Source organism: Anolis sagrei, chromosome Y (genome assembly GCF_037176765.1).
Source record: "Anolis sagrei isolate rAnoSag1 chromosome Y, rAnoSag1.mat, whole genome shotgun sequence".
In the NCBI taxonomy this organism is placed as follows: Eukaryota; Metazoa; Chordata; class Lepidosauria; order Squamata; family Dactyloidae; genus Anolis; species Anolis sagrei.
The window spans coordinates 5,503,976-5,519,171 of record NC_090035.1 but is presented as its reverse complement, the minus strand read 5'-3'; the positions used below and the strand labels follow the sequence as shown (position 1 = coordinate 5,519,171).

General features: G+C 44.8%; 1 protein-coding gene across 1 annotated transcript in view; it reads left to right on the top strand.

The window, feature by feature from the left end:
- Positions 1-14,132, top strand: part of LOC137095250 (WD repeat domain phosphoinositide-interacting protein 2) — a 56,831-nt gene extending 42,699 nt beyond the window's left edge. The window contains exons 6-12 of the mRNA XM_067461708.1: positions 11-103; positions 3,938-4,008; positions 7,243-7,350; positions 8,416-8,580; positions 9,971-10,078; positions 11,306-11,436; positions 13,318-14,132. Coding sequence (XP_067317809.1) covers positions 11-103; positions 3,938-4,008; positions 7,243-7,350; positions 8,416-8,580; positions 9,971-10,078; positions 11,306-11,436; positions 13,318-13,430 — 789 coding nt within the window. The 3' untranslated portion in view covers positions 13,431-14,132. The remainder of the gene's footprint in view (positions 1-10; positions 104-3,937; positions 4,009-7,242; positions 7,351-8,415; positions 8,581-9,970; positions 10,079-11,305; positions 11,437-13,317) is intronic.
- The last annotated feature ends 1,064 nt before the right edge of the window (positions 14,133-15,196 follow it).

Genomic DNA, 15,196 nt, shown 5'->3' with positions numbered 1-15,196 from the left:
AATTTTGCAGAGAGCTGCTAACATGATCCCGGCCCACGACAGTCCCTTGGCCGCCTTGGCCTTCGATGCAAGCGGCACCAAACTAGCCACAGCGTCAGAAAAGGTGAGCACATGATCTATTTTGAACAATCAGAAACACCCAGAGGGTGTTCTTGGGTTGGGTGTTACTGCAAACAGTAACTACAGTCCTGCCTCAAAAAGGATAACTTTTTGAGGCAGGAATGTAGTTACTAGGCTTGGGCGATCAAGAAAAAAATTGGTTCAAAACTCGTTTCATTTCTAGGGTGTGCTAGCATTTCGAAATCCTGAGGACTTCCGAAATTTAAGATTTCAAAATTTCGAAATTTCCGAAATTTCGAATCAATTCGTTAATGGCGGACGCGATTGCGCAATATGCTAAAAAAACCTCCAAATGGGACAGGGGGAACTTCTGAAGCTTCCCTCTCCCTCTGTTGTTGACTGTTGGGTGTGATAAAACTAACAACAACTATATTATATTATATTATATTATATTATATTATATTATATTATATTATATTATATTATATTATATTATATTATATTATATTATATTATTATTATATTATTATTATATTATATTGTTGTATATTATATTATAATATTATTATATTATATTATTGTATATTATATTATTATTATATTATATATTATTATAATAATATAATATAATATATATAATATAATATAATAATTTATTATATTATATTATATTATATATTTTATTATTATATACTATATATTATTATATTATATTATATTATAATATATTATATTATAATATACAATTATAATATAATATAATAATATAGTAATATAATATAATATATAATATAATATACAATACTATAATATAATAGTATTATAATAATATAATATAATATATAATATATATTATATTATTATAATATTATTATATAATATATTATATTATAATTGTATATTATATTATATTATATTATATTATATTATATACTAGCTGTACCTGGCAAAGCATTGCTGTGGCATAGAGTGAAGGTATGAAAAATAAAGTAATGAGAAATTTTGGGTTAATTACGAAATAATTACGAAAATTGGAAAAAATTGTTTCGATTCTTAATTACTCCTCACACTATTCCTGCATGGCGCGATATTGGATCGTAAGCTAATTTAAATACGAATCAATAACGAATTACGAAATTAATGAACTGGATCGCCCAAGCCTAATAGTTACTGTTTGCAGTAACACTCTAGTTCTATCTCCCACAAGAAATCAGGTTGCTGTCTGACACTTCTCCTGTCAGTTAATCAGCCCCTGTCTGACACAGACACTCTCTCCCTGAAAACCCAGTTTCAAAAAAACTTCTTCACCTACCAACTCCCAGTTTTCAACTCTCACAAAAGCTGAAATCTTTTCCCTCCTAAGCCATGGCTCCCCCCCCCCCCACACTTGCTCTAGCCAATCTTAGGCGACCTCAAACCCCTCCCTTCTAACTATCTTCACTCAAGATGCTTCTTTCCTGGCTTACACTCTCAAAAGGGAGGATTGCCATACTGTTATCCAGGCTTCCTTTCATAGAATCATAGAATCAAAGAGTTGGAAGAGACCTCCTGGGCCATCCAGTCGAACCCCATTCTGCCAAGAAGCAGGAATATTGCATTCAAATCACCCCTGACAGATGGCCATCCAGCCTCTGTTTAAAAGCTTCCAAAGAAGGAGCCTCTACCACACTCCGGGGCAGAGAGTTCCACTGCTGAACGGCTCTCACAGTCAGGAAGTTCTTCCTCATGTTCAGATGGAATTTCCTCTCTTGTAGTTTGAAGCCATTGTTCCGCGTCCTAGTCTCCAGGGAAGCAGAAAACAAGCTTGCTCTCTCCTCCCTGTGGCTTCCTCTCACATATTTATACATGGCTATCATGTCTCCTCTCTGCCTTCTCTTCTTCAGGCTAAACATACCCAGCTCCTTAAGCTGCTCCTCACAGGGCTTGTTCTCCAGACCCTTGATCATTTTAGTCGCCCTCCTCTGGACACATTCCAGCTTGTCAATATCTCTCTTGAATTGTGGTGCCCAGAATTGGACACAATATTCCAGGTGTGGTCTAACCAGAGCGGAATAGAGCATGGGGAGCATGACTTCCCTAGATCTAGACACTAGGCTCCTATTGATGCAGGCCAAAATCCCATTGGCTTTTTTTGCCGCCACATCACATTCCTGGCTCATGTTTAACTTGTTGTCCACGAGGACTCCAAGATCTTTTTCACACGTACTGCTCTCGAGCCAGGCATCCCCCAGCTCCTTAAGCCGCTCCTCATAGGGCTTGTTCTCCAGACCCTTGATCATTTTAGTCGCCCTCCTCTGGACACATTCCAGCTTGTCAATATCTCTCTTGAATTGTGGTGCCCAGAATTGGACACAATATTCCAGGTGTGGTCTAACCAGAGCGGAATAGAGCATGGGGAGCATGACTTCCCTAGATCTAGACACTAGGCTCCTATTGATGCAGGCCAAAATCCCATTGGCTTTTTTTGCCGCCACATCACATTGTTGGCTCATGTTCAACTTGTTGTCCACGAGGACTCCAAGATCTTTTTCACACGTACTGCTCTCGAGCCAGGCATCCGCCATTCTATATCTTTGCATTTCGCTTTTCCTGCCAAAGTGGAGTATCTTGCATTTCTCACCGTTGAACTTCATTTTGTTAGTTTTGGCCCATCATCTCTCTAATCTGTCAAGATCGTTTTGAATCCTGCTCCTGCCAAAGTGGAGTATCTTGCTCCTGACACGACCAAAAAATTTTTTTGGGTAAAATTGTTCTTCATTTTAATTATTGTATTGTTTTAAAGTGATTTTTGTAGTACAAATAAAATATGTGCAGTGTGCATAGCAATTCATTCTTTTTTTCTTTTTTTCCAAATTATAATCCGGCCCTCCAACAGTTTGAGGGACTGTGACCTGGCCCTCTGTTTAAAAAGTTTGTGGACTCCCCCCCCCCCCCCCAGGGACTGTATCACCCCTGACAGATGGCCATCCAGCCTCTGTTTAAAAGCTTCCAAAGAAGGAGCCTCCACCACACTCCGGGGCACAATCTTCCAGGTGTGGTCTAACCAAGGTGGAATAGAGGGGTAGCATTACTTTTCTAGATCTAGACACTATGCTCCTATTGATACAGGCCAAAATCCCATTGGCTTTTTTTGCCGCCACATGACATTGTTGGCTCATGTTTAATTTGCTGTCCACAAGGACTCCAAGATCTTTTCCACACGTACTGCTCTCGAGCCAGGCCTTGTCCCCCATTCTGTATCTTTACATTTCATTTTTTTTCTGCCTAAGTGGAGTATCTTACATTTGTCACTGTTGAACTTTATTTTGTTAGTTTTGGCCCAAGGGTACAAGGTACCAAGATTTTTAAAGCAGTTAACCATAGAGTGAAGGGGTGTCAATATTTAGATCTTAAGTGTACTGGGACTTAACATCAACAACCAAATTCTGTTAGAAATCAAAAATAGCAAAGATACAATGAATAGAATCCAATCAGAAGAGCTTGCTGGGGATGTTCCGACCTCTTCTATAGTGGCCACAGGAGCAGTCTCCTCTAGCCCGGCCTCTGTTTTTATAGCGGCACCCTCCTGGAGCTGCACATCTCCTAGTGCTACTTCTCTTCGACCCACCTTGATACAGACCCCCCCCCCCTAATTCAGCCATTTCCATTGAGGAGCAGCAGAGGGTTTCCTGCTGCCATGTGTCCCAACTATTTTCCTGCACATACTGTGGACATATTCTGCAAAGATCTCTAGGATTGCTTAGGACAGAAGCATCAACCCTGTGGCCCTCCAGATGTTCGGGCCTCCAACTCTCAGAAATGTTAGTGAAAACTACCCTAAAATATACCTTAAAAGATAAACTTCCATAAAATATGTTTTTTTTCTTCCTCCCAACAGGGGACAGTGATCCGGGTCTTTTCCATTCCAGAGGGGCAGAAACTCTTTGAATTCCGGAGGGGAGTGAAGAGGTGAAGTGCAACGTTTGAACAGTTGAAGCTTATTCTGTGTGGTAGATTGTCCCTCTCCTTGAATGTGTGTGTGTGTAACAGTGGGAAATTATTACAGCATCCAGGGAACGGTAGCAGTGTTTGCCTATGGAGGGATAAAAGAACAGTGCCATAGTGTGACAGTACATCAACTGGAGCTAATAAAAGTGTCACGAAGTGGGAAAATCCACTGTATTATATATATATATATATATGATACTATTGACCATTTCTTTTGAGTAAATTACAGTGTTCCCTCACTTATCGTGGGGGTTACATTCCAGGACCACCCGTGATAAATGAAAACCGCAAAGTAGGGATGCCCTCGCCTTCTTTACCTGACTCTTCCTCCTCCTCGTCGCCGCCTGGGCCTCTTGCAGACTTGCCAGTGAGGCGGAGCCGAAGGAGGCAGTGGCACGACCCCTCACAAATTGTGTATCGACCCCTCTAGGGGTTGCGACCCCAAGGTTGAGAACCGCTGTTCTAAACAATATACAGTCGGGCATTTCCACACAGCTCTTTAGTACACTTCCCTCCAAGCCACACTACAGAGTTATAGGAGTTTGGACCCCCTTGAACTACCATCACTCCATTCCAGTATTTCTCAACTTGGGGGTCAGGACCCCTGGAGGGGGTGTCAGAGGGGTCGCTGAAGACCATCAGAAAATGCAGTATTTTTTGTTGGTCATGGGGTTTCTGTGTGGGAAGTTTGGCCCAATTTTATTGTTGGTGGGTTTCAGAATGCTCTTTGATTGTAGGTGAACTATAAATCCCAGCAACTACAGCTCCCAAACGTCAAGGTCTATTTCCCCCAAACTCTGCCAGTGTTCACATTTGGGCATATTGAGTATTTGTGCCAAGTTTGGTCCTGATCCATCATTGTTTGAGTCCACAGTGCTCTCTGGATGTAGGTGAACTACAACTCCAAAACTCAAGGTCAATGCCCACCAAACCATTTCAGGTTTTTTTCTGTTGGTCATTGAAGTTCTGAGTGCTGTTTGGTTCAATTCCATTGTTGGTGGAGTTCAGAATGTTTTTGGTTGTAGGTGAACTATAAATCCCAACAACTACAACTCCCAAATGACAAAATCAATCTCCCCAGCCCCACCAGTATTCAAATTTGGGTGTATTGGGTATTTGTGAAAAAATTTGGTCCAGTGAATGAAAATTCATCCCACATGTCAGATATTTACATTACAATTGATAACAGAAGGAAAATTACAGTTATGAAGTAGCAACGAAAATAACTTTATGTTTTGGCGGGTCACCACAACATAAGGAACTGTATTAAGGGGTCATGGCATTGCGAAGGTTGAGAAGCACTACTCTATTCCATGGAATGCATTGTACCCCTGAATGAAGAAGCTAATGGGCTTCTAAAGCTAGCAAATTGTGTTCTGCACCTTTTAGTTAGCCACTATTCTCTTGTACGTAGAGTACCATTTTGCTCTTTGGGGTTATATCATTTTTGAGATCAAGCAGGCCACTTCTTGACAGTGAATGGAAAGGGATGGAAAATGTCTGGGCCCCAAAACAGGGCCAAAACATGACATCTATATATATAAATCTGTAAGGGGCATCCAACGGGACAGCAAAACTAAAAAAAAACCAACGAAAATTAACCAAAATTCCCATGCACATACCTCAACCCACAAAGTACAAACAAATTGAATCAAAATAAAAAACAACACAACAACACACTCACAAAAGGACAAAACAACTGAGCATGCGCAATGGCGCAAAGACCCCGGTGCGTGAACATGGCCAAACGGCCAACGCACCCTCCGCACCTCCCTCCCCCCTCCGCCGAAGCCCCGCCCACACCCAGCAACGTCCCGCCCCTACACTCCTCCTCCCACCCCCTCCGCCAAAGCCCCGCCCACACCCACCGACGCCCTGCCCTACACTCCTCCTCCTCCACCCACCCCCCTCTGCCGAAGCCCCGCCCACACCCACCGACGCCCCGCCCCTACACTCCTCCTCCCACCCCCCTCTGCCAAAGCCCCACCCACACCCACCGACGTCCCGCCTCTGCATTCCTCCTCCCACCCCCCTCTGCCAGAGCCCCACCCACACCCACCGACGCCCTGCCCCTACACTCCTCCTCCCACCCCCCTCCGCCAAAGCCCCGCCCACACCCACCGACGCCCTGCCCCTACACTCCTCCTCCCACCCCCCTCCGCCAAAGCCCCGCCCACACCCACCGACGCCCTGCCCTACCCTCCTCCTCCTCCACCCCCCTCTGTCGAAGCCCCGCCCACACCCACTGATGCCCCGCCCATGCACTCCTCTTCCTCCTCCTCCCACCCCCCTCTGCCGAAGCCCCGCCCACACCCATCGACGCCCTGCCCCTGCACTCCTCCTCCTCCTCCTCCTCCCACCCCCCTCCGTTGAAGCTGCTGGGATTTATAGTTTACCTATAATCAAAGCATTCTGAACTCCACCAACGACGGAATTAAACCAAACGTGGCACACAGGACTCCCATGACCCAACGGAAAGCACGAGAAGGGTTTGGTAAGCAATGGGAAGGAAGAAAGGAAAGAGGGAAGGCAGGAAAGAAAGAGGTACCGAAGGAAGGAAGATGACAAAGCAGAAAGGAAAGAAAAATAAAAGGAAGGAAAGGCAGGAAAGAGGTAAAGAAGGAAGGAGAAAAGGAAATAAAAAATGAAAGAAGGAAGGAAACATGGAGGGAAGAAAGGAGGCAAAGGAAGAAAGGTGGAGGAAATGAAGGAAAGAGAGAAGGATGAAACCAAGGAGCGAAAGAAGGAAAGAAAGAAAGAAAGAAAGAAAGAAAGAAAGGAGAGAAAGGGGGAGAAAAAGGGGGAAGGAATAGGTAGGTACCTCTCTTTCATAATACTCCAGATATCTACCTCTACTTTGAAAAGATTGACTATAGGCCACAGCAACGCGTGGCAGGGTACAGCTAGTTCTTCTTTAAGAAGGGAATGGCTGCTTTTCAATTGGCCCTTGCTGCTTCCTTGAAAGGCAGACATTCTCTTTCTCCCCTTTGTCAAAGTCTGCAGGGAAGATGTTTGAAAGATTCCTCTTTAGAAGAGTGTTGAATAATACAGAGCAATTTGGGAACATTATGGCTGGAAGGCAACATTTCCAAGCTCGAGGGCCATTGTTGTGTAGTTGCTTCCTCTCATATCTGCGTTGCAACAGTCTCTTAAGACTGAGATGACATTCTTCCTTTTTGTTTCTCCTTCCTTCAGGTGCGTGAGCATTTCCTCCTTGGCCTTCAGCATGGATGGCATGTTTCTCTCGGCCTCCAGTAACACAGAGACAGTGCACATTTTCAAATTGGAGACTGTGAAAGAGAAGTAAGTCATAGAATCATAGAATCATAGAATCAAAGAGTTGGAAGAGACCTCATGGGCCATCCAGTCCAACCCCCTGCCAAGAAGCAGGAATATTGCATTCAGATCACCCCTGACAGATGGCCATCCAGCCTCTGTTTAAAAGCTTCCAAAGAAAGAGCCTCCACCACACTCCGGGGCAGAGAGTTCCACTGCTGAACGGCTCTCACAGTCAGGAAGTTCTTCCTAATGTTCAGATGGAATCTCCTCTCTTGTAGTTTGAAGCCATTGTTCCATTGCGTCCTAGTCTCCAAGGAAGCAGAAAGGAAGCTTGCTCCCTCCTCCTCCCTGTGGCTTCCTCTCACATATTCATACATGGCTATCATATCTCCTCTCAGCCTTCTCTTCTTCGGGCTAAACATGCCCAGCTCCTTAAGCTGCTCCTCATAGGGCTTGTTCTCCAGACCCTTGATCATTTGAGTCGCCCTCCTCTGGACACATTCCAGCTTGTCAATATCTCTCTTGAATTGTGGTGCCCAGAATTGGACACAATATTCCAGGTGAGGTCTAACCAAAGTGGAATAGAGCATGGGGAGCATGACTTCCCTGGATCTAGGCACTATGCTCCTCTTGATGCAGGCCAAAATCCCATTGGCTTTTTTTGCCGCCACATCACAATGTTGGCTCATGTTTAACTTGTTGTCCACGAGGACTCCAAGATCTTTTTCACACGTACTGCTCTCGAGCCAGGCATTGTCCCCCATTTTGTATCTTTGCATTTCGTTTTTCCTGCCAAAGTGGAGTCTCTTGCATTTGTCACTTTTGAACTTCATTGTGTTACTTTTGGCCAATCATCTCTCTAATCTGTCAAGATGGTTTTGAATCCTGCTCCTGTCCTCTGGAGTCTTGGCTATTCCTCCCAATTTGGTGTCGTCTGCAAACGTGATGATCATGCCTTCTAGCCCTTCATCTAAGTCATTAATAAGTCACTTAATGGAGTTGGATTGGATGGCCCATGGGGTCTTGTCCAACTCTTATGATTCTATGAGGTGAACCGTGGTCATTCCAGCTTCCTTTCTCCACTTCCAGACCTCAAGAAGAGCCCACGACTTGGACCGGCTACTTTGGGAAAGTCCTGATGGTCTCCACAAACTACCTGCCTGCCCAGGTCACAGAAATGTTCAACCAAGGCCGAGCCTTTGCCACCGTCCGCCTCCCGTTCTGTGGGCACAAAAACATCTGCGCCTTGGCCACGTGAGTGAAGGGGTGCCTGAGAAGGCAATGTTGACTCTGAACCTTGGATTTTGGGGGAGAGAGAGACCACAAAGAAGGGCTTTTGCTTTACAAGCGTTCCAGAGCCCTCTCTGTTCATTGTTGCTTGAAATACTGATTGTTATGCAGGGTGCAGCGGCATAACTTCCATTTTTAAAAACTTAATAAAACCCATTGTATGAATCAGAATTTTTTTTATAATGTAGGCGCGTACCTAAAGTTTTGTTTTACGTAGTTTTGAAGATCAAATTAGGTCGGTGACATCCCCCATCCTCCATTCTCCATACACTGAGCAAACCGATTTCTGTCATTTGTCATGACTCTTGCCAGCATAACAGGCGTTACGTTGGCAATTTCTTCCTGGATGTTGGTCTTCAAATCTTGTTGGGTCCTTGGACGGTTCACATAAAAACCCCATAAAAAAAAAATCCCAAGGGGCCAAATCTGGAAAGCGGGCCGGCCACTCCAAATCCTCCCCAATTGAGATGAGGCGCTCTGGGAAGTGTTCCCTCAAAACAGCCATCGATGCTCTTGAAGTGTGTGCAGTTGCACCATCTTGTTGGAACCAAATGTCCCCTAAGTCCAACCCATCTAGCCGTGGGGAAAAAAATCCTGTAAAATGTTTACATACTGGTCCAAATTCACTGTCACTGCGACTTCGTTTTCCTCAAAGAACCAGGGACCAATAATTCCAGCTGAGGAAGTTGCACACCACACTGATTTTAGGTGAATGCAAAGGCCTTGGATGCAATTCTCGAGGATTGTTGTCAGCCCAGTAGCATATGTTTTGTTGACAGATCCACACAAATGAAAATGGGCTTCATCACTAAAAAAAACAATAGCTTCCTCAGGAACAACGTCGAGAAGAACCTCACATGCGTTCCTCCGAGAATTGAAGTCACGTTCAGAAAGTTCCTGCACAATCGCCATCTTGTAAGGATGGAAATGAAAATGAAGGGGAATTGAAACTGAAGTTGGGGCTAATATATACAGGAGGTTTGAGCATGGAAAACTTTAGAACTGTCTTTATGTCAGACTCTGGAAGATCTTGTAGTTAAAATCAAGCTCACAACAAAAAAAATGCTGGAGACAAATGGTTTATTTATTATTTACTATATTTATACCCCACCTGTCTATATCCCAAAGGCTTACAAATTCCTCCCTTCCACAATCCTAAAAAGACAGTTCTAAAGTTTTCCCACTCAAACCTCCTTTATATATCAGCTCCAGCTTCCATTCGCCCTCTAGTGGCCAAACACTGTGCCCACAGACTGTTAACTGCAGTTTCAGTTTCCCTGCCAAAACAGAGATCTTATCTACACTACAAGTCCTGTTTACAGAAGAACCTCTCTCTTTGTCTCTTTGTGTATAGGATTCAAAAGATTCCCCGGTTGCTGGTGGGAGCAGCCGATGGTTACCTGTATATATACAACCTGGACCCCCAGGAAGGAGGGGAATGCACATTGATGAAACAGCACAAGTAAGTCTCTTCTTTCAGCTCCACATAGATCTTGTGGGATGACTGTTTCCTGAATTGGATCTCTTCAAATCCATGTTGCATTCACACGAACCAAAATGAATACAGTGATCCCAGCACAGAGCTGTACTTAACTAGTAATTAGGAAATAAGATCCATCTTTATTTAATTTAAAGATTTTTTATATTAAAAGTATTGTTGAAGGCTTTCATGGCCAGAATCACTGGGTTGTTGTAGGTTTTTTTGGGCTATATGGCCATGTTCTAGAGGCATTCTCTCCTGACGTTTCGCCTGCATCTATGGCAAGCATCCTCAGAGGTTGTGAGGTCTGTTGGAAGTAGGAAAATGAGTTTATATATCTGTGGAATGACCAGGGTGAGACAAAGGACTCTTGTCTGCTGGAGCTAGGTGTGAATGTTTCAACTGACCACCTTGATTAGCATTTGATGGCCTGGCAGTGCCTGGGGGAATCTTTTGTTGAGAGGTAATTAGATGTCCTTGTTTGTTTCCTCTCTGTTGTTGTGCTGTTCTAATTTTAGAGTTTTTTTGTTGTTGTTGTGAGCTTGATTTTAACTCCAAGATCTTCCAGTATTAAAAAACTCTAAAACATGGCCATATAGCCCGAAAAAAACCTACAACAACCCACTATTTTATATTAGTTTTTGAATTCTCGAGATAGTCTAGTAAACCAGGATTTCTTGTTGCATGAGAAAGGGGCCATTGTGTCAAGCTTTGGACTTCAATGCTGATTTTAGGATACAGTTGTGTTTCAGTTTCTCTCTTTCCTTCCAGTTTCAGAGCAAATCCTTGTGTAAAGGGTTGTCTCTGTGCTGGTGCCTTCACATGCCATATGTGCTTGGAAGCGCCATTTGACATCACCACGCCAAGGCTGGGATAATGTTCCTCTGGATCTAGCTGCAAACAATGAAAGGAGGGAGAGATTATGGATATAGTAGCAGAGATGGTGGGGAGAGATCTGTGTGCAGCTATGAAGGACTTCGTTCTTTCCCCCTTAACCATTACTTTGCGTGAAGCTGACCTGATCAACTGGCACTGTGAACAAACCGATTTGGACACAGGCTCATTACAATGCATTATTTAGGTTCCTCTTTTGATCCGAAACAATGGCAGTGATCTGCAAGTTGTCTTGGACGCTCCAGGGAAGATGTTGTTGGTGCTGTCGGCTTTATAGTGATGGTGTTGGTCTCTGTCGCTCTTTTCTTCTTGTAGGTTGGATGGCAGTATGGAGCCAGCCAACGAAATACTAGAATCCGCGTCACACGACCGGCCATTAGTAGCACAGACGTACAGTGCCGCCGTGGCTAAAGGTACTTACGCACCTTCTTCGCCTACGAGACACGGTAAGGAGCAAGCAGAGGGGACACAGAAGGCTGATGGGAGGGAATGGTCACAAGGTCTTGCTGTCCCTTGACCTCACAGGGTTACTGTGAGTTTTCCAGGCTGTCTAGCCATGTTCCAGAAGCATTCTCTTCTGGCGTTTCACCCACATCTCTGGCAGGCATCCTCAGGAGTTGTGATGTCTGTTGGAAACTAGGCAAGTGGGGTTTATATATCTGTGGAATGATGTCCAGGGTGGGAGAAAGAACTCTTGTCTGATAGAGGCAAATGTGAATGTTGCCATTGGCCACCTTGATTAGCATTGAATGGCCTTGCAGCTTCAAAGCTTGGCTGCTTCCTGCCTGGGGGAATACTTTGTTGGGAGGCGTTAGCAAGAACTCCTGTCTGTTGGAGGCAAGCGTGAATGTTACCATTGGCCATCTTGATTAGCACTGAATGACCTTGCAGCTTCAAAGCCAGGCTGGTAGCTGCCTGGGGGAATCCTTTGTTTGGAGGTGTTAAATGGCCCTAGAATCATAGAATCATAGAATCATAGAATCAAAGAGTTGGAAGAGACCTCCTGGGCCATCCAGTCCAACCCCATTCTGCCAAGAAGCAGGAATATTGCATTCAAATCACCCCTGACAAATGGCCATCCAGCCTCTGTTTAAAAGCCTCCAGAGAACGAGCCTCCACCACACTCCGGGGAAGAGAATTCCACTGCTGAACGGCTCTCACAGTCAGGAAGTTCTTCCTCATGTTCAGATGGAATCTCCTTTCTTGTAGTTTGAAGCCATTGTTTTGCGTCCTAGTTTCCAGGGAAGCAGAAAACAAGCTTGCTCCCTCCTCCCTGTGGCTTCCTCTCACATATTTATACATGGCTATCATATCTCCTCTCAGCCTTCTCTTCTTCAGGCTAAACATGCCCAGCTCCTTAAGCCGCTCCTCATAGGGCTTGTTCTCCAGACCCTTGATAATTTTAGTCTCCCTTCTCTGGACACATTCCAGCTTGTCAATATCTCCCTTCAATCGTGGTGCCCAGACTTTGACACAATATTCCAGGTGTGGTCTAACCAAAGCGGAATAGAGCATGGGGAGCATGGCTTCCCAAATCTAGACACTATGCTCCTATTGATGCAGGCCAAAATCCCATTGGCTTTTTTTGCCGCCACATCACATTGTTGGCTCATGTTTAACTTGTTGTCCACGAGGACTCCAAGATCTTTTTCACACGTACTGCTCTCGAGCCAGGCATCCCCCAGCTCCTTAAGCCGCTCCTCATAGGGCTTGTTCTCCAGACCCTTGATAATTTTAGTCTCCCTCCTCTGGACACATTCCAGCTTGTCAATATCTCTCTTCAATTGTGGTGCCCAGAATTGGACACAATATTCCAGGTGTGGTCTAACCAAAGCAGAATAGAGCATGGGGAGCATGACTTCCCTAGATCTAGACACTAGGCTCCTCTTGATGCAGGCCAAAATCCCATTGGCTTTTTTTGCCGCCACATCACATTCCTGGCTCATGTTTAACTTGTTGTCCACGAAGACTCCAAGATCTTTTTCACACGTCCTGCTCTCAAGCCAGGCATTGTCCCCCATTCTGTTTCTTTGCATTTCGTTTTTCCTGCCAAAGTGGAGTCTCTTGCTCCTGACACGACCAAAAAATTGGGTAAAATTGTTCTTCATTTTAATTATTGTATTTTTTTAAAGTGATTTTTGTAGTACAAATAAAATATGTGCAGTGTGCATAGCAATTCATTCTGTTTTTTCCTCCAAATTATAATCCGGCCCTCCAACAGTTTGAGGGACTGTGACCGGGCCCTCTGTCTAAAAAGTTTGTGGACAGCCTTAGGGACTGCATAAGATTCCCTTCTAACTGTTGTGGTTCCCTTTCTGTCCCGCCAGCCTACAACGAGGACCTGGGGGCAGTTGGGGGCGCGTGCCTGGAAGACGACGCCAGCGCCCTGCGTTTGGAGGAAGACAGCGAGCACCCCCCCATGATCCTCCGGACGGACTGAACCCCCGACCTGTGAACTCCACTCCCGAAAACCCCCCAACAGTTGAGGCTCCTCGTTGGTCGATGCTGCTACGAACTCTGACCTGAGCTGAGAGCGAGAAAGAGAGAGAGGATGGATGACAGACTATATATATTATTTTTGAAACAACCCCCCCCCCCTCCCCAAATGTAGCTATAGGTCAACTCAGTGCCGAGGGGAAAGGAATGGGGAGGGGGAAACAACGTCTGGTTTCGCTTCAGTGGCTTTTAAACCCTGCTCTATCTTTTAGCTGTGAGGATATATATATATATGTGCGTGTGTATATATATATATATCTATTTTTGTTGTAACCTGTTGCCAAATCCTGCTGTTTTTTGTGCAGCCTCCGGCACCTTCTAGCTTTGCATGCCTTCTTGTGCCAAGCAAGCAGATCCGTTTTATAACACCCGTTGCAGTTTTTTTTTCCTTTCTATTTTTTTTCTAAAGGAGACAAATAATGTGTACATAGTATTCAGCAATGGAGTTTGGTCCCGGGTACTTCAGCGGCTTGGACCGGACTTCCACATGGGTTCGTCTTGCGCATGGGTGACTTTTGAACAACCCTTCCGCGTTTCCCTTTCTTCGTTTTCTTTCTCGCCCCCACCTGCCTTCCGCTATCCTTTTCCTATCCTTTTCCACCTTTCCTCGGACCATTTTGTTAATTAAAACTTCTTTTGAATGCTGCCTCACTTGTGGGACTGTTGTATTCTCTTACCAAGGGGGCAAAATCCCTCTTTAGGTTATTATTATTTTCCTCTTCCCCAAGGATCTGAATTTTTTTTCAATGGTGTGATGATATATTCCAAAAGGCAAAGAACTAAACAACATGGCATTTGTATTGTCGAAGGCTTTCATGGCCGGAATCACTAGGTTGCTGTGAGTTTTCTGAGCTGTCTGGCCATGTTCCAGAAGCATTCTCTCCTGATGTTTCGCCCACATCTATGGCAGGCATCCTCAGAGGTTGTGAGGTCTATTGGAAACTACACATATCTGTGGAATGATGTCCAGGGTGGGAGAAATGCTTTGGAACACTTTGAAAAGCAAGCCCTTGAAACAGCAACAAAAAGCCCACTACATGGTTCAGATATGTGGATAACACCTTCATCAACGTTGCCTCCGAAAAATCCTGCGAATTTCTTGGAAAGACAAGCAGACAAAAGTCAGCATGCTGGAAGAAGAAGAAGCAAAGACCACCAGCATTGAAGCGATGCTCCTCCACCATTAACTCGGTTGCACTGGCCACGTTGTCCAGATGCCTGACCACCGTTTCCCAAAGCAGTTGCTCTACTCTGAAATCAAGAACAGAAAACAGAATGTAGGAGAACAGGAAAAGAGATTGAAAGATGTGCTCAAAGCCAACCTTAAAAACTCTGGCATAGACACTGAGAACTGGGAAGCCCTGGCCCTTGAGCACTCCAGCTGGAGGTCAGCTGTGACCAGCAGTGCTGTAGAATTTGAAGAGGCACGAATAGAGGGTGAAAGAGGGAAATGTGAAAAGAGGAAGGCGCCTCAAGCCAACCCCGACTGGGACCGCCTTCCACCTGGAAACCAATGCCCTCACTGCGGGAGAAGATGCAGATCAAGAATAGGGCTCCACAGTCACCTACGAACCCACCAGCAGTACACCAATCTTGGAAGACTATCCTACTCGGACAACGAGGGATCGCCTAATGAATGAATGAATTGCACCTTCACCATTTGGAGCAATGGAGAAGGAGAACTGAGTAGGTTCCTGGATCACCTCAACA